This window comes from Nicotiana attenuata, chromosome 6 (genome assembly GCF_001879085.1).
Source record: "Nicotiana attenuata strain UT chromosome 6, NIATTr2, whole genome shotgun sequence".
Taxonomy (NCBI): Eukaryota; Viridiplantae; Streptophyta; class Magnoliopsida; order Solanales; family Solanaceae; genus Nicotiana; species Nicotiana attenuata.
In genome coordinates this window covers 5,128,609-5,149,694 of record NC_031994.1, presented here as the reverse complement: position 1 = coordinate 5,149,694, position 21,086 = coordinate 5,128,609, and the positions used below count along the sequence as shown (strand labels likewise).

Sequence of the window (21,086 nt, the reverse complement as noted above, 5' to 3'; positions counted from 1 at the left end):
TATATATATATATAGCCGAGGGTCTACCAGAAACAACCTCTCTACCTTCTTGAAGGTAGGGTAAGGTGTGCGTACACACTACCTCCCCAGACCCCGCTTGTGGGATTACACCGGGTTTTTTTTTTTTGTTCTGTATGTTCTATATATATATATATATATATATATATACTGGAACACGTTTTATGTAACATAAAGACACCAGCCAAATAAATGTTGCATGTGAGGAATGCCTCAAGTTGCTTCTCAAATTCTCCTGTCAAATTGCTATCATTTTCTTGCTTTATAAAGGACTTAGATGTGCCACATCCTCATCAAGCTGCTTATACTTTTACACCAACAAACAGAAGTTTTCCGCTTGACCGACAAAATTTCTGAAATTGTTTTCATGAATAGGTTTTCTACACCATATTTGGCATTCATGATGTTCATACCCTGTTCACTTGCTGGGATGTTGATTCCAAGAATGCTCTGGAAAAGCTTCCCTTTGACTCAAGATGTTTCTGTCGTGAAGTTGTCAAAAGAGGTACAACTTTAATCTTTTTAATATTGTTTTGGCAAAGATTTCTGCTTTTCATATATATGTTTTTTTTGTTTCATCTTTTCCTTTTTTATAAATATGTACCCTGACAAAGATCTATCTTGTTCTTCATTTCACTCATTACACTGTGGACTGATTTTTATATATTTTTTTGGTAATTCCACTGCACTTTTGACAGCCCTTAGAGAATACTTTGGATTTCAAAACGGTAAAACGAAGAAAGCAAGCCGATACATTCTGCTTATTTTAGGACTACTTGGATATATTGTGTCATGATTTTTAATTGGTGTCTAAAAACAGCTGATAGTTTTTTTGCCATTTAACTATTCAATCTTATTTTGTGATGAGTATTAAGAATGCGAATGAGGGAGAGGGGAGATATAGGCAGAGTAGGTTAGGTAACACCTCCTTTTCTTGTTAGTTAATGCTGGAGGGGATTTTCTTTTGCCCGTGCTCGCACCCGGGGGGGGGGGGGGGTTGGAAATTTGGAGAAATTTAAGTGTTAAGTGGTGCGTTAATTTCCAAATTCTGTTCCATAATAATTATATAAACCATGCATTTGTGATTTGATGACTCAACTATGCTTCTTCCATGAGTTATATAGAGATTTTATCGGCAAAATGCCATATATGTGGAGTTCACAAGATTTATGCTTATATTGCAGAGATCATGGCAATGATTGACGTTCTTTCGTTTTTCTTTTCTTTTTTTTCTTCTCTAGGAACTAGTTTTTGAAGCTACATTTTGGGGAGCATTTGGGTTGTATTCCATTTTAACAGTGGTGCGTAATATTTTTTCTATAAGTTATCTGCATTTAATACTCTTCTTTTGAGGTTGATTGACTTTGTCAACCGGGTTTTCCATACTTGGTGAAGTGTGTAAGGAGGGCCAAATTTAAACTCTACTTTCGGATATTGTCTTTATTTAGCCTCTGTTATACTACCCCTACCATTAGCGAACTTTTTAAAAATTACCGCAGCCCTTACAGTAACCCACAATCTCCCAAATCCCTTTTATTTAAGGCACTTATTCTTCTCCTTCATCCACCGTTTTTAGAAATCACCATAAAAGAATACACCTGTACTTTCTTATTGCTAAGACATGAAGGAATGTGAAATCGAATGTTGGATGTTAAAGATTTATGGCATGTCTTGAGGAACAATGTACCTGTACTATATTGCTAATTCCTACCCATGCGTGAGTCAAGCTTAACTTGGATATGAGGAACAATGTATATTTGATGTACTTTCAAGGTTTTGCTCCTCTCAAGCACAAAGAAGAGAGAAAAACAAAAGCACTCCGCTAAAGTTTTTCACAAAACGAGCGAAAGGGTTCTTCAAACTCATGTGAGAAGAATGTAAGATAAGAAGAACCTTACCCATTCGTTTCTCAATCCAGAAGAAGCGTCGAATAAAGAAAGAAGAATCAAACAAAAGAGAAATCACGTTTTTGAAGCAAAAACTTAGAAAAACTAATTCTTATTGAACTAGAATAAGAATAAGGTTAAGAAAACCTATCCTAACTAAAATAGGAAAAAAGAATTATAGCTAGTTATCAAACCTTAAGCTCCAGGAAGGAAATGATTGATCAGTGGCCCATGTAAACTAATCTGGAGGACAAAAATGCCTCCAAAGGTCAGTGCTTTTTGCTGGATAACCCTAAATGGAGCATGCCTAACCCATGACAATCTCATCCGAAGGGGTTTTAAGCTTGCTAGCAGATGCAACATGTGCCAAAGCAACTCTGAAACAACCAACCATTTATTTCTTCACTATCCAGTTGCAACAGGCATATGGTCCATGTTTCTTTCACTTTTTGGTTTGCGTTTGACAATGCCATGCAGTGTCAAGGAAGTTTTTGTGAGTTCGAGTTCATGGAAAGTTGAGAAGTCCATCAAGAACAGTGTTGTGAAGAGCGTGAAGCGAGGAAAAGCGACAACCCCCATTTCGCTTAAAGCGAGAAGCGAGAAGCGAAACGCTCGCTTTTCTGAAGTGAAGCGGAATTTAAAAAAAAATTTAAAATTAATACTGCATGGACAACACATGTAATTCTAAGCAAATGTTCAATACAAGATGCGACATTTGGATCACCCCCGATTAGATGCGCTTTTTGACGATAGATTCCCCCATTTGAAATCTTGTCACAAAAAAGACATCTAATTGGCATCTTGTTGGTCTCGCTAACTCTTGCTGAGTAAGCCCTAGCCGGGTCTTTCCTATCTTCTTTTGGTGCCATTAAAAGAACAACTACATAACACATAAGAAAGGCAATAAGAACTAAGAATAAAGGATATAAAAATTAGAGGAAGGGCAGTAATTCTCGGTTAAAAACTGGGCAGAGAAAGAAGAACCCAAGGATTGACATCAATTATGAGAAAGAACTGAAGGTAAAAAAAAAATTCGCCAGCATTTCGCTACTATTTGGACGTTGAAACAGTAAAAGAAAAAGAAGAAGAATAAGGAGGAAATCAAAACATACCTGTTGCTGTTGAACACTTGAACTTGAAGAAGAAGAACCCTAGTCGATGCTTTCTGCTTTAAAACCCTAGTTGCTGCTGTTCGCTTGAAGAAAGACCAGTGTTTAATCACAAATTTTCGTTTTTAATAAAATAGGGCTGGCTCTGTTTTAAAACACAGAAGCGGTCGCTTCCTTCGCATCGCATCGCTTGGTCGCTTCTCGTTTTTTAGTGGGAAGCGGTTGCTTTTTTATACTTGAGTCGCTTCACCCATGTGAAGCGTGCACCTTCTCGCTTCGCATCGCTTCTCGCTTAAAGCGAGGAAGCGGACGCTTTTTGAAACACTGATAAAGAAAATCTGGTCTATGGTTCCTGCTGCTATTTTGTGGTGCTTATGGACAGAAAGGAATCAAAGATGCTTTGATGGCATCTCAACTGCTAGATACCTACTCAAGGCTAGATGTTTGGTCACTCTTTTTTGTAGGGTTAAACTCTCCCCTATGTATAACCCTGACCAATTTATGGAATTTATCAGCTCTCTAGTCTTATGATTTCTTCTTAGGAGCTGATATCTTCTTTTATTTTGTAATATGTGCATCCACTGAATGCTTTTGTCATTAATACACCACTTACTTCATCAAAAAAAAAAAAAAGTTCCTCCATAGCATTGACTAGTTTTTTTGGAGCACATCTCTATATATTTTTCACTTATTTATAGTTTTCTTCAAATTTTTATGCAATTTTACCTATTTAAAATATTTATTGTAATTATATTATTTTATGAAATATTAAAAATTAAATGCCCATGGGGCTTATGCCCCGTGCATCAGGCCTTACGCTTCGCATAGGCATATGTAAAATGTCTCGCCTTGTTCCCACGCCTTTCAAAACAGTGCTAATGGTAGGGGTAAATTTTGCCGGAGTATAACAGATATTAAATGTAGACAATATCCGAAAGTAGAGGGTAAATTTGGCCCTTTCCCTTTTCTATTTGTTTCAAAAATGAAATGGCTAAATGGCATCCTGCAAGCAGGCTTACCTTGTCGTAGGGCTGAGTGGAGGTTTCTTGACATTTGTAATGTCAGTATTCATGCTTCCTGCTTGGGTTTCCTTTCGCCTGTCTATCAAGTCCTTTGGTCTCAGATCTTTCAGGTAAAGTTTATTAGTTATCTGCTTCTCTGCTAACTAACTTTTTGTTTGTACAACTCCAGAAAACTGTATGTTCTCTTGTTACTAGTTTATGCCTCTGAAGTTCCAGCCTGTTGCTCATTAGTTAATAACATATTTTACTGATCAAAAGCTGTTTTTGTCAGGTCAACTGCATGTTATGTGATCCCTCTCATTCCTTGCCTAATGTACACAGTGTATTTTGGTGGATTTCTTGTTGCTTTTGTTATCGAAAAAATGGGCATGACAGGCTCACTTCCCCCTCCTTTTGGTTAGTATCTCCGACATTGTTTCTATAGTAGAAATTGTTTGTACATACATGTCAAACAATTGACGATTAATTGATAAATCTTTACTCCTTTTTAGAGGATTGGCACTATGATGATTTTTGCACATGCTTGCCTTACGTGAAACGTAGATGTATTGGCACACAGGTTGGAGTGCATAATAGTGGTCTTGATCAGTGTTTTAGAAGGCGTTCTTAGGACGAGTCATGGGGTGAGCCCCCGTGGGTAGTAAAAAGGCAACGCGGCGACTTTTTTTTTTTTTTTGGGAGGGCAAAAGTATTGCAGGGTGTAAGCCCTATTGCTCTGGACGTACGCTTAGGCGTTGAGCGAGCTTTTATTTTGGGGCGTAAGCCCATGAAACCTCTCCAAAATAGCATTAAAGTTGCTAAACAAGACCTTAATTTATTACAAAAAAACGTGTCAGTTGTTAAATTCTGAAAAGTCAAAAAACTTAAAAATCAGAAGATTTTTATTCTTAGCCCTTTGTTCTTTCTCTTCATCTTTTACCGGTAAAAGGGAAAATGAAAATTTGCAAATGACAAAGCAGAATGCATCATCCTTCATCACTTGCTTTGGTTCGACGCTTCTGATTATAATTCTTTCTTCACTTTTCCTTCCTTTCAAGTTTTCTTGCTCTAGTTTATAAATTTTTACTCAGTTCCTTTTCAAAGTCGTTTTTTTATTATTATTTTTTATTTTTTATTTTTATTTTATAAAATGTAAGTTGAAGCAATTCTGATTAGTTTTAGTTAACCACTGATTTTGAGTAGCGTTGTAAGATGAAGCAGTTCTGTATACATTTCAACTTATTTTGTATTCTCTTGAAGTTTTTATAATTGCATTGTAGTTTTACCTTCTTTTAATATCTATTTCTGTTACATTAATTTCTAAAATATTAAAATTAAAGATCCATGGGGCTTATGCCCAGTGCCTCGAGGCTTATGCCTCGCCCGCTATCAGGTAAAACACTTTGCATCACGTCCGCGCCTTTTAAACACTGGTCTTGATTGTGCAGCCAACTAAACAATGAAATGAAAGGTTGTCTTACCATCCCCAAATCAAAATCTTGTAGTCAAATAGGTATGTTAGATCAAGTTGCAACATATGGAGTAGTCGAATACCTTACGACAGAAAGTGCAGAATGTTTATTACTTGATGCCGAAATGCTTCATTTATGCACGTACTCTTGATTAGACTAGATTTTTTCTTTTATCCTTCTGTCATTTTGAAATTCATCTCTCTTCATAGTGGCCAAATTATGAAATTAGAGCATGTGATAAAAATTCTTAAAATTGCAGAATAACTTCTTTGGTACCAGAACATTTTTACGCTGCTCCTCCAAACTATAATGCTCTTGAAGGCACAGAAATCTCAATCGACAAAATGGAAAACCTGCAATTTGTTTTACTTGAAGCTCAGGCTGAATGAATCAAAATATTTATGCAAAATAAAAATATAAATACGGAGAAAATGTCAAGGTGAAAATGATCCAGAGATTCATTACACTGACTGTTGCAGCTTTCCTTTATGTGAACTTGTGAAGACCTTGATATCTGATGAAATTGCAATTGAATTTGAGCATTTAGTTATACAATATGATAAATAGGTAGCTCATTTGCTTTGCAGGGTATTTTGTTCCTGATGTTATAGTGGCAGCAATAATTGGACTGGTGACTAGTTGGTCCATTGGGCCTCTTTTGCCTGTTGTGAGCTACTGGTTAGCCAGGTCACCTATAATGCATTTTTTGCTACACAGCAGTGTTCTCGCTCTGGCCCTTTCATCACAATTCTTTCCATACAGTACTGACGCACCAAAAAGAGTTATATTCCAGCATACTATCAGGAGTGCAGGTATCAAAGAAGTAGCAATTCATTTTCCCTAATAAGAAGGAAAATAAAAAGGAAAAAAGAAGGGAAGAGATTAAAAAGTGAATTTTCCAGATTACAATTCGGTTCAAGTATATATTTCAGTTTTTGGCGCTTCTTAGATGCTATGAACCCCTCTGGACGAAAAGCTCTCTCCTTTCTGGAGTTACAGAACTAAGTGGGCAGAAGTTGTCAGAAGATATGCCCCATCGTTTCATGTGCTGCTTAATTTGTATTGCTTCCTAGTTGCTTCTATGAAGGGGAGGGAACAGTGAATCAAAAAGAAACTCATTGTTTTTTCTTTTCGGGTATATAGTGATCATTTATAACCAGTTGTCTGATATGATTAGGACAGAAGGAGATATACTCTCTCCTTTTAGATTTTGTCCAATTCTGGAAACTGACAAGGAGAGTACCGGCCCCCCTGTTTTACTTCCAACTCCTTCTCTTCCCCTTTTAATCCTAACCAAACATATTGTAAGATGGAACCCAATAGTACGAGTATGCAACTTAATTTTTTGAGTTTAATCTGTGATTGCGTACACTTCCAGATGAATTCCTTTGTATCTTCTTACTAATTACTAATAAGTTAATGCTGGCTTGACAGGTGCCAGTCAAATTATGGAAACTACCTATGATTTTGCTGTTGTTGACTCCAATTCTCTGCCTTTCGTTTTCAAACATGCCCCTGAAGTGGCCAATGCACTGCACATTAATACAGAATTATCCTTTGCTGCTGTCAAACAGTCTCACCAAGCTGATTGGATGGTAGCTACTTTGAAGCTTGGCTATGATTAGCCAAACATATTTTCATATGATATTTATGTGCTTTTTCCCCATAGGACATAGGCCTGTCTTCTTTTATAAAGGTCTTGAATTGGTTAGATTTGCTCCTACATATACCAGCTTGTATCCAGTCCTTGCTTCCCTTAAGTAGTAACATGCTCAGGCTGCATACTTTCTGTATGTACAGTTTTTGCAGCACTTCCTGTGCTGGATTATAAAATCACCTTATTGGTTCTCCCAAAAAAAAAGAGGGGAAAAAGGGAACTACTTTCATCCTGAATCCTATAGCTGTTGGTTTTGAAATCTTGTTTACTCGAGAACTATTACCATGTGACTGTTCTTGTTTTCGAAAGATGTTCTTAAGATTTGATGGGGGAGTAAACTGGGTTACAGCCGAGTTTCGTGATGAAGTGCAACTTTTCTAAAGCTTTGCTGTTGTATTGAAGTGGCGCTCTGATAATTTTTGTAAATTATGTCCTAGTGGGATTGTACTAGGTTTGTTGTCGTTGCTGTATGTCCTAGTGGTAATTCAAATAATATATTTTGCTTTCATGTAATAATCTTTTCCCTTTTGCAGGGGATATTTCCAATATCTTCGTTGTTTTCAAGATGCATGACGTTTCCTGCGCAAAGTTCGGATGTCTTGGTTGAATACAATCATTTCCCACATTTGGCGATTAACAAGCCACAAGAGAGTTTGAGTGGGGGTTCCCGCAGGATCTACTTGGAGTTTTCCCTTGGGTAAATTGGATAATTACAATTTATGTCTTTATTCATATTGGCATTTTCAAAAGTGAATCTTAAAAATGAGTTCAGGAGTATTAAATCCAAGGGATCCGATACATTTTTGAAATGTTAAATTAGTGGAGATCCATTTTCCTGGAGGTTACCAACTTTAGTGCTATGCCACTTTATGTGATCTCCTGGTGCACTGAATTTCTTCATGTTCTGATGTAGATATAAATTATCTGCTGGCTGTGTCAAAACTATTTAGTAGTCAGATTTTTAAAGAAGAACCCTCTGAATTATGCAGTTCATGGGATGATGTTTCTATTGATAGTTCATGGGATGATGTTTCTATTGACTGCTCAATATGATTGTCCGTCGTTTTGACAATATTTCTAAGGTTTAATAGAGTATAGGACTGTGGAACCATAGAAATGAGTTTTATGTTGTTTTGAACTCAGGAAATATTTTGCTCACATGAAGTTTTCAATCTTTTTTCCTTGAAATTGACACCAAAAATTTATCAGAATTCAGAACTGCTTACAGGATTAAAGTCTCTCTTCAACGGGGCTTTTTCAACAGTGAATCTTAAGATGAGTTCAGAGATTCATGGTCCTTGGTTAAATAGAATGTATTTATAGTGTATCAAAGATGACCATGACCTCTCACATCCGAGGACCCAAACACTTATTTTACCTGTTTTAAGTTAATGAATACAGGTTACTAGTATCTGTCATGGCACTTTATGTGATCTCATAGTGACCCGAATGTTCAATTCATGTTTTAATGTAGATTCATATTTTTTTTTTTGCTAAACATGTTGATGTAGATTATCCGCTAGCTGTATCAAATTGTAGTAATCTGATTACAGAAAGATCCCTCTGAAATATGCGGTTCATGTCAATGTGATGCTGTTATTTATTGCTGGATACGACTCTCCCAAGTTTGACAGGCATTTCTTAGGTTTAATAGAGTATAGCATGTGAAATCATAAAGTTGATGTTTACCTTGTTTGAACTCGGGAAATATTGGTCCTCGGATTATTTTCAATCTCCATTGCTCGAAATTGATGCCAAAAATCGATCATGAACTGCAAACAGGATAAAGTTGAACTTCATAACTCAGATATGATAAGGTTTCCTAGTATATTTTCTCCTAGTACTATTGTGTTAAAACTAGATTCTCTGTCCCTAGTAATTAATCAGCTGTTTCATAGTTTCTCTTGTCTGCTTTCAGTTCCTTGAAGGAAGTCTGGGTTGCAGTCCTTAATATTACTGGTTCATTATCCAGCTGGTCATTTGCAGATAACATTCTTCCAGGTAATCTATATGTTTTCAGCTTTCAGTATGGATCTTTTTCCCTATGGCAGCATTGTTAATCTCAGTGGACATGTTATACAGCTCCTGAGAAGACTGGTAATGGTCCTCCATCATATATATGTAGATTAAGTGGTGCAGGCGATAAAAACTGGACCTTTTGGTTGGAGGTATGACTTCATGGCAGATGCTTTATTTCAGTCAGTTGTATCAACTTATTCAAAATACATATGCTCGTATACTATTGTGTCTAATCTGCCTGCATAAACTATATGTTACTGTGAAAGCTTAGTACTGACAACACTTTGGTGGCTAGTTTTGATATCTTTCCAGAAGAAAAATTGTGTCCTTACCCAAAGAATAATTAGGCTTTGCCTTCAAGTCGCTTTTAAAGAATTTAAAATAAGCTTAAAGTGTTGGACCTATTGTGTTGATAATTTCATGTGTATCACGACCCAATTTGCCCAAGCCATGATGACACCTGACTTAACCCGCTAGGCGAACCAACGAAACTAAAAGCATGATCCAAAGGCGATAAATAGTAATAACAATTGTTACATAATGAACGTAGACATTCTGTTACTTAGTGAACGAAGACATACTCTTATGTAATGTACATAGCAGTATCATAGGGATTCACAACAAATCTATAGGGTTTTCTTTTTTGATTCTTTCTATAGTTGGGGCCATGTACTTGTATATATATATTTGTTACTTCTTGACATAATACACCATGAAATTGCTCAATCGTCTCTGCATCTTACATGGTCTCGAGGCTTTGAAAACTCGGTGTGACCGGAAGTTTTTTTCTTCAAGATGCTTAAGTGTTTTTAGACGATGCTTTTGCCGAGGATAACCTTTTAGCAGGTTTTGAATTTTTATAAAGTCCTTACTTTGATTACGAGCTTCGTACGTCTCTGAGTCATTTTTTGGGTGGCCGTAGCCTTTTATTTTTGGGCACCGCCTAGGTTTGATGCTCCCGAGATTTAGTAGCTCGGTTTATCCAAACTTTTTTCTTTCGATAGTCCCCGAGTAAGGGTAGCCCTTGGGCTCGATAGTCCTCGAATAGGATAGCCCGTGGGCTCTTAGGATCCTGGTTTTAAGAAGTAAGAAAATGCGTAATAGCAAGGCAGAACTTTCTTTCGTTTCAATGTGTACAGTACATGATAAAAATTTGTATCATGGCTAAGGTGGGCTATGTGGGCAGGGTTCTTTCGAAATGTCCTTTCCTTGCTAAGAACCCTAACCCGAGGGTGATGTCCCCCAATATTCGAGGTCGAGCTTAAGAGGGCTCGGGTACTATTGATGCGCCCATTGACTCCGGTTTGAGATCGGGCTTCGAATCTAAGTTAGCATGATTTACTGTTGCCCTATTGGAAACCTTGCCGAAAAACCCATTTTGGGACAAAACCGGTTCAAGGGAAAAGAGTGCAATGCGTGCTTTCAGACCTAATAGTCATATTCTCCCTTGGCCGTTGCCTGCAGGTGGTAGTCCGATTCATAATATTATTAAAGAGTAATTGAGATCGTACCTTAGCAGTAGTACCGCTTTATTTGCGTCAGCCGCTTTATTTGCGTCAGTTCCAGTTTTTTGGTCGCTGTACACCGTTTTCTGCTTCGAGTTTGTACGAGCATTTGCCGGTAATTCCGACGACTCGATATGGTCCTTCCCAATTTGGTCCCAGCTTTCCCTCGTTCGGGTTCTGGGAGTGCAATGTCACTTTTCTCAACACCAAGTCCCCGATCTTGAAGTGTCGGAGGTTGGCTCTTTGGTTGTAGATTGTGAGAAAGCACGGGAGAAAAATATTATTGATTATCTAAAGTATTGTACCACGCCCTATTTATATACAATGATTGCATAATAATATGTATCTACTTCCCGATGTGGGACACTATACATGACTAACTACTTAACACTCTCCCTTAAGCCGGTGAATATAAATCATATGTACCGAGCTTGTGACAGATGTAACCAATATGAGAACCAGCAAGAGACTTAGTGAAAACATCTGCTACCTGATCATTCGACTTCACAAACTTTGTAACAATATTTCCTGAGAGTATATTTTTTCCGAAAAAGTGACCGTCGATTTCAATATGTTTAGTCCTCTCATGAAACACTGGATTTGACGCAATATGAAGCGCAACTTGATTATCACACACCAGTTCCATCTTGCTGATTTCTCCGAACTTCAACTCCTTGAGCAATTGCTTGACCTAAACTAGCTCACACGTTGCCATAGCTATGGCCCGATATTCGGCTTCGGCGCCTGATCGAGCAACTACATTCTGTTCTTGCTCTTCCAAGAGACCAAATTATCTCCTACTAAAACATAATATCCAGACGTAGAACGTCTATCATAAGGTTATCCTGCCCAATCGGCATTTGTGTACCCAACAATTTGCTCATGGCCTCGATCCTCGAATAGTAATCCTTTGCCTGGAGCTGACTTTATATACCGAAGAATGCGAACAACTGCATCCTAGTGACTATCACAGGGAGAATCCATAAACTGACTTACAACACTCACCGGAAAAGAAATGCCAGGTCTAGTCACTATGAGGTAATTCAATTTGCCAACCAACCTCCTATATCTCGTTATCTCTAAGAGGCTCCCCCTGTCCTGGCAGAAGCTTAGCATTCAGATCCATAGGAGTGTCAACAGGTTTGCAGCCCATCATTCTAGTCTCCTTAAGAATGTCTAAGGCATACTTCCGCTGTGAAATAACAATACCTGAGCTAGACTGAGCGACCTCAATACCTAGAAAATACTTCAATCTGCCTAGATCCTTAGTCTGGAAGTGTTGAAAGAGATGCTGCTTTAGATTAGTACTACCATCCTGATCATTGCCAGTAATAACAATATCATCAACATAAACCACCAGATAAATACACAGATTAGGAGTAGAATGCCGATAAAACATAAAGTGATCAACTTCACTACGAGGCATGCCAACTCCTGAATAACTGTGCTGAACTTACCAAACCAAGCTCGAGGGGACTGTTTCAAACCATGTAGTGACCTGCGCAATCGGCATACAAGACCACTAAACTACCCTGAGCAACAAAATCAGGTGGTTGCTCCATATATACTTCTTCCTCAAGATCACCGTGGAGAAAAACATTCTTAATGTCTAACTGATAAAAAGGCCAAAGACGTATAAGAGCCATGGAGAAAAGAGACGAACATATGCTACTTTAGCCACGGGAGAGAAAGTGTCACTATAATCAAGCCCAAAAATCTGAGTGTATCCTTTTGCAACAAGACGAGCCTTAAGCCGATCAATCTGGCCATCCGGGCCGACTTTGACTGCATAAACCCAACGACAACCAACAGTAGACTCACCTGAAGGAAGAGGAACAAGCTCCCAAGTGCCCCTCGCATATAAATCAGACATCTCGTCAATCATAGCCTGTTGCCATCCTGGATGAGATAGTGCCTCACCTGTAGACTTAGGATAGAAACAGTGGACAAAGATGATATAAAAACACAATGAGGTGATGACCGACGATGATAACTTAAACCGACATTATGGGGATTAGGATTAAGTGTGGATCGTACACCTTTGCGAAGTGCAATTAGTTGACTAAGAGGAGACAAGTTCGCAGTAGGTGCAAAATTTGATGCAGGATCACTTGGGCCTGATGCTGGACGTGGACGACGATAATAAGTCAAGAGTGGTGGGGCTGTAGAAGGTTGAACTGGACTGGGTGGTGGAATCAGAGCTGCAATTGGAGCTGTATGTGGTGGAGCTGGAGTTGTAGAGGAAGATGAATGGGAGATATTGACTGAATCTCCAAAAGCTGAAACTGGTAGCACCTCAGAAATATCTAAGTGATTACCTGGGCCTATGAAGTATGATTGAGTTTCAAAGAAGGTAACATCAGCGGGCATAAGGTGCCGCTGGAGGTCAGGAGAATAACATCGATACCCCTTTTGCGTTCTCTATTAACACAGAAATACACACTTAAGAGCATGATGAGCTAACTTATCTTTTCCTAAAGTAAGGTTATGAACAAAACACGTACTTCCAAAGACACGGGGTGGAAGAGAAAATAAAGGTAAGTGGGGAAACATGACAGAGAATGGAACTTGATTCTAGATAGCTAAAGATGACATACGATTAATAAGATAACAAGATGTAAGAACTGCATCCCCCTCAAAAACGTAACGGAACATGAGATTGTATGAGTAGGGTACGACAATTTCAATAAGGCGTCTATTCTTTCTTTCAGGTACCCTATTTTGTTGAGATGTGTATGGACAAGATGTTTAATGAATAATCCCATGAGAGTTCATAAACCGCTGAAATGGGGAAGATAAATACTCTAGGGCATTATCACTACGAAATGTGCGGATAGAAACCCAAATTGATTTTGTATTTCAGCGTGGAAGGTCTGAAAATAGAAAACAACTCAGATCGATTTTTCATAAAAAATATCCAAGTGCACCTGGAATAATCATGAATGAAATTAACAAAGTAGCGGAATCCTAAGGTAGAACTGACCCGACTAGGACCTCAAACGTCTGAATGGACTAGAGTAAAAGGTGACTCTGCTCGATTATCAAGACACCGAGGGAAATGAGAGCGGGTATGCTTCTCGAGCTGATAAGACTCACACTCTAGATTGGACAAGTGAGATAAACCAGGTACTATTTTCTGAAGGTTTGACAAACTGGGATGTCCCAACCGTTTATGTAACAAATTTGGTGAATTAGTAACAGGACAAGTTGTTGAAGGAAGACAAGATGTCAGTGTATGTGATTTTGCAAGGATAACGTAATAAAGTCCATTTGATTCATGATCAGTACCAATGATCTGCCTCGTACTGCGTTCCTGTATAAAAACAAGGTCATCAAGAAATAAAACTGCGCATTTAAGTGATTTGGCTAAGTGACTAACAACTATGAGATTAAAAGGACTATTGGGAACATAAAGAACTGAATCTAAAGGTAAGGAAGGAAGTAGCTTGCTTGACCTATTGTAGTTGCCATGTTTGAGACCCATTGGCCATTGTGACTATTGGAAGAGATTGAGAATACGAAGTAGTAGTGAAAATAGATTTGTTACCAAAAATATGATATGATGCACTTGAATCAATGACCCAAGACTCAGAGGATGAAGATTAGGAGACACACGTCGCGCTATTAGCTGTTTGAACAACAGAAGCTATCTTAGAATACGTCTGCTTACATGCTTTGTACCGAAGGAACTCAATATAATCTGATAAAGAAACCATCTAGATTGAATTCAATGCATTGGATCCAACGGATTGTAAGTCAAAGGCTTCTGATACGAATGACATTATAATTTTCACGCCGGAAAAATCAGAAACCCTTTTGAAATCACTGTTCACGTCGGAAAAATCATTGTCTACGTCGGAAAAATATAAAAGTGGTCGAAATTTGGTGTAACCTGGATGGGTAGGCTCGGAATTCCCTTGCGAACAATATGTCCCAAAGAAATTTTTCCAAAAAGTGATCGGAAAGGGCCCAACCCGCCGGCGCGTGGTGTCGGAACTTTGCCGGAAAATTTTCTTCCGACGACGCGTGGAGGATCTTGTGATGGAGATTTTTTATGGGTTGGTCGCCGGATGCCGATCTACTTCGTGGCGGTGTTGGTTTTTGCACAACACTGACGAAAATTGGCTCTTTACTTGTGGCAGACCTGTGTTTGCCGGAAAAAGACTTCCGATTTGTCATTTCTCTTCCTGGAGTCGCTGGAATTTATACGCAGCGATAAATCTCTCACGATTGCTCTAATACCATGTAAGGAAGCACGAGTGAAAAATATTATTGATTATCGAAAGTGTTGTACAACGCCCTATTTATATGCAGTGATTACATAATAATAGGTATCTAATTCCTTATGTGAGACACTATACATGACTAACTACTTAACACTTTCTATCCGCTGTTTCTAGGCGGCCAACCCAACTAGGGCGGCCTCACGCTTTTTATCCAGTAGTTCCAGGCTCGTGATCATGGCCTCGCCATTCGACTCTTCGATCGCATATCGAAACCTGGGGCTTGGTTCTCCCACTTTGATTGGTATTAAGGCTTCGGCACCGTAAACCAGTGAGAACAAGGTGGCCCCGGTACTAGACTTCGAGGTCGTACGATATTCCCAAAGGACTTCGGGCAAGATTTCCTTCCATCTCCCTTTGGCATCGGTCAACCTCTTTTTCAGGTTTTGGAGAATGGTTTTGTTCGTAGATTCTGCTTGTCCGTTTCCACTCGGGTGGTATGGTGTTGATAGTATTTTCTTAATCTTGTGATCCTTGAAGAACTTGTTCACCTTGCTGCCAATGAACTGTTTTCCATTATCGCAAACGATTTCGGACGGTATGCTGAATCGACATATTATGTGGTCCCAGATGAAGTCAATGACCTCTTTTTCCCGGACCTTTTGAACGCTTGAGCTTCGACCCATTTGAAAAAATAATCAGTCATGAATAGTATGATTTGAGCCTTACCGGGTGCCCACGGCAGGGGACCGACGATGTCCATTCCCCATTTTTGAACGGCCATGGGGACAAGACCGAATGAAGCAGTTCTCCCGGTTGGTGGATTATTGGTGCGTGTCTCTGGCGGGCGTCGCATCTCCTTACAAAGTCCTTTGCTTCTTTCTCCATCCGGTCCAGTAATAGCCGGCCCTGATTAATTTCCGAACCAAAGATTCCGCCCCCAAATGGTTCCCGCAAGTGCCTTCGTGAACTTTCCTCCAGGCATCTTCGGTGTCTCCCGCCCCCAAGCATATGGCTAGCGGGCGGTCGAATGTTCTTCTGAACAAAGACCCTTCGGTCAAGCTAAATCTGCAGCCTACGTATGCAGAGCTCTCGATTCTTTGAGGTCCGAGGGCAATTTTCCAGTCATCAAGTAACCTATGTACTTGTTTCTCCAATCCCAAGTCAAACTTTTTGAGTTTACTTCGGCGTGGCCTTCTTCTATCACCGACTTCATTAGTTGTACCACTGTTCCCAAGCTGAACTCATCGGTGTCAACTGCCGACCCTAAATTGGCCAGAGCATCGGCCTTACTGTTCTAATCTCGTGGCACGTGCTGTAGGGTCCATTCCCTGAATTGATGCAATGTTACCTGTAATTTGTCTAAGTAGCTCCGCATCCGTTCCTCTTTCACTTCAAACGTTCCATTGACTTGATTTACTGCGAGGAGGGAGTCGCACTAGCTTCGATCACCTCGGCCCCAAGGTTTTTAGCTAATTCGAGACATGCAATCATAGCCTTAAAGTCAGTTTCATTATTAGTCAATTTTACAGTTCTAATAGATTGCCTAATTATACCCCTCGTAGGTGGTTTCAACACGATGCCGAGTCCGGACGCTTTTGCGTTCGAGGCACCGTTCGTAAAAAGGATCCAGATTCCTGAGGAAGTCCCCGAGGCTAATAATAATTCCTTTTTGACTGCGTGTATTAAGGCCGGCGTAAAGTCGGCTACGAAGTCTGCCAAATTTGTGATTTGATGGCGAATCAGGATTGATACTCGATATCGTACCCTCTAATTTCGATGGCCTATTTGGCCAATCGGTCCAAGAGCTCTGGTTTGTGCATGATGTTCCTTAGTGGGTAAGAGGTTACGACACATATGGGGTAGCATTGAAAGTATGGTTTTTAACTTTCTGGAGGTGTTTAGTAAAGCGATCTCCAATTTTTTCCAGGTGAGGATACCTTGTTTCGACCTCGCCTAGAGTTCTACTAACATAGTAAATAGGAAACTGCGTACCTTCCTCTTTCCAGACTAAGACTCCACTTACCGCCACCTCGGATACCGCCAAGGAAAGGTACAATTGCTCATCCGCCTTCGGAGTGTAGAGCATGGGTGGACTCGAAAGGTACCGCTTGAGTTCTTCCAAAGCTTGTTGACACTCTATGAAAAGTTATTCTTCTTCTTCAACAGTGAGAAGAATCGATGGCTTTTGTCTGAGAACCTCGATATGAACCGACCCAAGGCGGCTATGCGCCTGGTCAACCTCTGAACGGCCTTGACGTTGTCCACCACAGTGATGTCTTTAATGGCTTTGATTTTGTCAAGATTAATCTCGATCCCCCGATTGGACACCATGAACCCGAGAAACTTCCCCGATCCAACCCCGAAAGCGCACTTCTCCCTCTTCAGCTTCGTATTGTATTTCTTCAATATATCGAAGGTTTCCTGCTAATGTTTCAAATGATCCTCTGCGCGAAGGGACTTAACTAACATGTCTTTAATATAAACTTCCATTGATTTTCCTATCTGTTCTTCGAACATCCGGTTTACTAGGCGTTGATAAGTGGCACCGGCGTTATTTAATCCAAATGCATTACGTTATAACAATAGGTGACGAATTTAGTGATAAAGGATATTTTTTCTTGATCGCCCGGTTCTATCCGAATTTGGTTGTACCCAAATAGGCATCGAGAAAACTGAGTATCTCGTGCCTAGCCATCGCGTCGATCATACGATCGATGTTAGGCAAAGGAAAGGAATCCTTAAGGCATGCCTTGTTCATGTCTTTGTAATCTACACACATTCTTAGCTTATTTCCTTTTTTAGGCACTACCACTACGTTAGCTAACTAGCCCGGGTACTTAACTTCTCGAATGGACCCTATTTTAAGGAGTTTAGATACACCATCTGTGATGAATGCATGCTTGACCTTGGATTGAGGTCTTCTCTTCTGTTTAATCGGGTGGAACTTTGGGTCCAAACTCAGCTTATGAGTGGCTTGTTCCAATTCTTCGACCTTTGACTTGGTGGCGTCGGTATCATCAGGAGTTATGAATGATCTCGGAACTCCGTAGTCATCCTCCTCATTGACTCCTCGTTCCTTCGATCCGACCGGGACTGGCATCGGTGATTGCTATTTAACTTCGGCCTTTCTGGTCGGCACTGCGCTTTTTACTGCCGAAACAGCTGGTACCCGGAGTACTTCATCGACTGCAAACATCTCCTTTGCACCCGACTGTTCTCCGTATATTTTCTTGATCCCTCCCGGTATAGGGAACTTCAACGCCTGGTGCAAGGTTGAAGGTACCGCTCTCAAGTTGTGAACCCATGGTCTTCCGAATAGAGCATTATATCTCATATCCCATTCAATCACATAGAAGCTCGTTTCCTGGATGGTCCTGGCGGTGTTCACTGGTAGGGTTATCTCCCCTTTAGTGGTTTCACATGCCATGTTAAATTCATTCAACACCCGAACTGCTGACACTATTTGATCTTGTAAAACCAACCGCTATACGACCCTCGATTTGATGATGTTGGCGATCAATCAACACACGCTTAACTCGAGATTTATTGATAAGTACAAATATTACCAGTGCATCATTATGAGGTTGTACAATGCCTTCGGCATCCTCGTTGAATGAAATGGTTCCCTCTGGGATATAATCTCGTGTGCGTTTCTCCCTCGTGATAGATACTTTAGTGCGTTTTATCATCGACACTTGAGTGACATCAACCCCTCCAATGATCATGTTGACGACACGCTGAGGTTCTTCTTGTTCGGTCTGTTTTGTTGGAGTCCCTGTTCCTGAAGTGATTTTTGGCTAGATCACTCTGGAATTACCGGAGATGCCCGTTATTGAACAACCGAGCCACTTCTCTTAATTGTCGACAGTCCTCGGTCCTGTGGCCATGAGTGCCATTATACTTACACATCAAGTTAGGGTTTCTCTGGGTAGGGTCGGACTACAATGGTCAAGGCCACTTGGTATCCTTGATGTGCCCGATGGCTGATACGATGCTGGCAGCATCGACGTTGAAGTTATATTCCGATAATCTTGGTGCCTCCCTGGTCCCAAGTGGCCTATCGAAATTGTTTTTGCTCATCAGTCCCCGGCTACTGTGGCCTCGATCGTTTCTCTTTTCGTTCCTCGTAGGGTGACGCCCAGACCCGTTACCCCTTCGATCTCCGCCATATGGTTGATACCGGTATCTGCTCGGTCTCGGTTCCTGATTGACGACTCTCTTATACCTGTCATTGGTTCTGATGGGATGAACGAACCCAGAAGGGTCCCCGAGCTGATCGGTCTTGGTTCCTGATCGACGACTCTCTTATACCTGTGGGATGAACGAACCCAGAAGGGGCCCCGAGCTGATCGTCCTTGACTTTGATATTTGACTAGTACCTGTTGTGGACGTCGGCCCAAGTTACCGCCGGGTACTCTACCAAATTTTATTTTAACTGATGTGAAGCCAAGGAGCTTTGGGGGGTTAAGTCTTTGAGTGAACGCCTGAACGGCCCAATCATTCGCAACCTGAGGCAAGTCCATCTGTTCCATTTGAAACCATGATACGAACTCCCTGAGCATTTCGTTGTCTTTTTGCTTTACCTTGAAAAGGTTCGATTTTCTGGTCTCGACCTTGATGACCCCGGCATGTGCTTTCACAAAAGCATCTGCAAGCATATCAAACTAATTAATAAAATTTGGGGGTAAGGTTTGATGCCATATCATTGCTCCTTTTGACAGAGTTTCTCCGAACTTCTTTAGCAAAACCGACTCGATTTCGTCATCTTCCAAGTCGTTCCCCTTGATGGCACATGTGTAGGAGGTCACATGCTCATTTGGATTGTGGTTTCGTTATATTTCAAAATATCGGGCATACGAAACTTCTTCGGGATTAGCTTCGGTGCCGCGCTCGGAGGAAAAGGCTTTTGGACAAATTTCTTGGAGTCCAGGCCTTCAGTATCGGGGGCGCTCCTGGGATTTGATCGACACGGGAATTATATGTCTCTACCTTCTTGTCGTTTGCCTCAATTTTCTTTTCACCTGACTCCACCCGTTTGGTTAGTGCTTCAAGTATTTTCATTACTTCGGGGCTGACACTGGTCTCAGTTTTACCTGGCCTTTCGGTAGCCTGCTCATTTCTTCGGGTGTTTTCCCGGGATGGTTCGGGTTCGACCTTGCTGGGGGCGCGACTTTGATTTTGCAGCCGCGCTTTCGCCGTCTGTTGGGCCTGTAACATTTCGAAGATTACCCGCAGACTAACCTGGTCGCCTTCGCCTTTGGGCGTACCTCAAGCCGTTGGTCGGGCTCCTCCACGAACGTTGTTCTCAGGGTCGGTATGCATGTTGGCGTTCCGGTTTCGATTTCCAACCCCATGTAATTTAGGTTTTGCATTGTTTGACCCACCGGAATATCGGGGTGTAGGGCACCCCCGGTTTTGCCCGTATACCGTCTACTCAACCAACAAGTGGAACGTTCGTTATTATTCAGATGAGCATATCTAGAATGATATCATCTTTTTATTTTTTATTTTTTTAAATAATAAAATATGTTGTTGCTTTCATTATCGTGCAGGCGAGCAGTTCAGATGCCATTAGGGTTGATGTGGCTGTAGTGGACCAGTATTTGACAGTGTCTGCTGCTAAATTGAAAGGTCTTTTTCCAGATTGGATGGATGTGACTGCATTCTCAAGTTTTATGTCCACCTATGTGTTGTAGTCCTTTTTTTATTTCCTTTTTGGGTGTATCATATAGCATAGCCTTGTTTTTACTTTTCTTATTTACCTCCTTATTCCTTTTAAATAAAAGAAGTTTGCTTAGAGCTTGTGTTACTTTCTCTTTCAATAAAAGCTAATTGCTGGCGAATGACAATTTATTGTAATTTGTGAAGGTTAAAGTTGTCAAATTTTGTACCCATAATATTTGAAGTGCTTAAAGGAAAATTTAGTTTTAAAGGTTGAATATTGCCTTTCTGCTCAAACCTTAGTGTATCGGAGGAATTTGTATTGGAACATAAGCGATTAACGATATATAGGAGTGGCAAACGGGCGGGTCGGGTCGGATATGGTTTGGGTTGAAAACGGGTAATGATAAAATGTATAAATTATCCGATCCAATTCATATTTATTATGTATAAAAAATGGGTTTACCGGCGAATAATATGAGTAACCATATTATCCATGACTTCTTGTATATGATCACTTTTGGGAGAATTC

General features: G+C 40.3%; 1 protein-coding gene across 1 annotated transcript; it reads left to right on the top strand.

The window, feature by feature from the left end:
• Positions 281 to 20,825, top strand: LOC109226526. The gene is made up of 10 exons (XM_019391303.1): positions 281 to 523; positions 1,260 to 1,319; positions 4,027 to 4,145; positions 4,307 to 4,431; positions 6,074 to 6,298; positions 6,921 to 7,081; positions 7,677 to 7,840; positions 9,062 to 9,144; positions 9,226 to 9,311; positions 20,446 to 20,825. Exons 1-10 carry the CDS (start codon positions 296 to 298, stop codon positions 20,587 to 20,589), a joined length of 1,395 nt encoding a protein of 464 aa, XP_019246848.1. The 5' UTR covers positions 281 to 295; the 3' UTR covers positions 20,590 to 20,825.

Bases quoted from the DNA above. Each gene is read 5' to 3' on its own strand.
- LOC109226526 (XM_019391303.1), top strand. From the start codon at position 296: ATGTGCCACATCCTCATCAAGCTGCTTATACTTTTACACCAACAAACA. The intron at 524-1,259 runs GTACAACTTTAA...TTTCTTCTCTAG, and splicing joins TCGTGAAGTTGTCAAAAGAG to GAACTAGTTTTTGAAGCTAC. The intron at 4,432-6,073 runs GTTAGTATCTCC...TTTGCTTTGCAG, and splicing joins CTCACTTCCCCCTCCTTTTG to GGTATTTTGTTCCTGATGTT.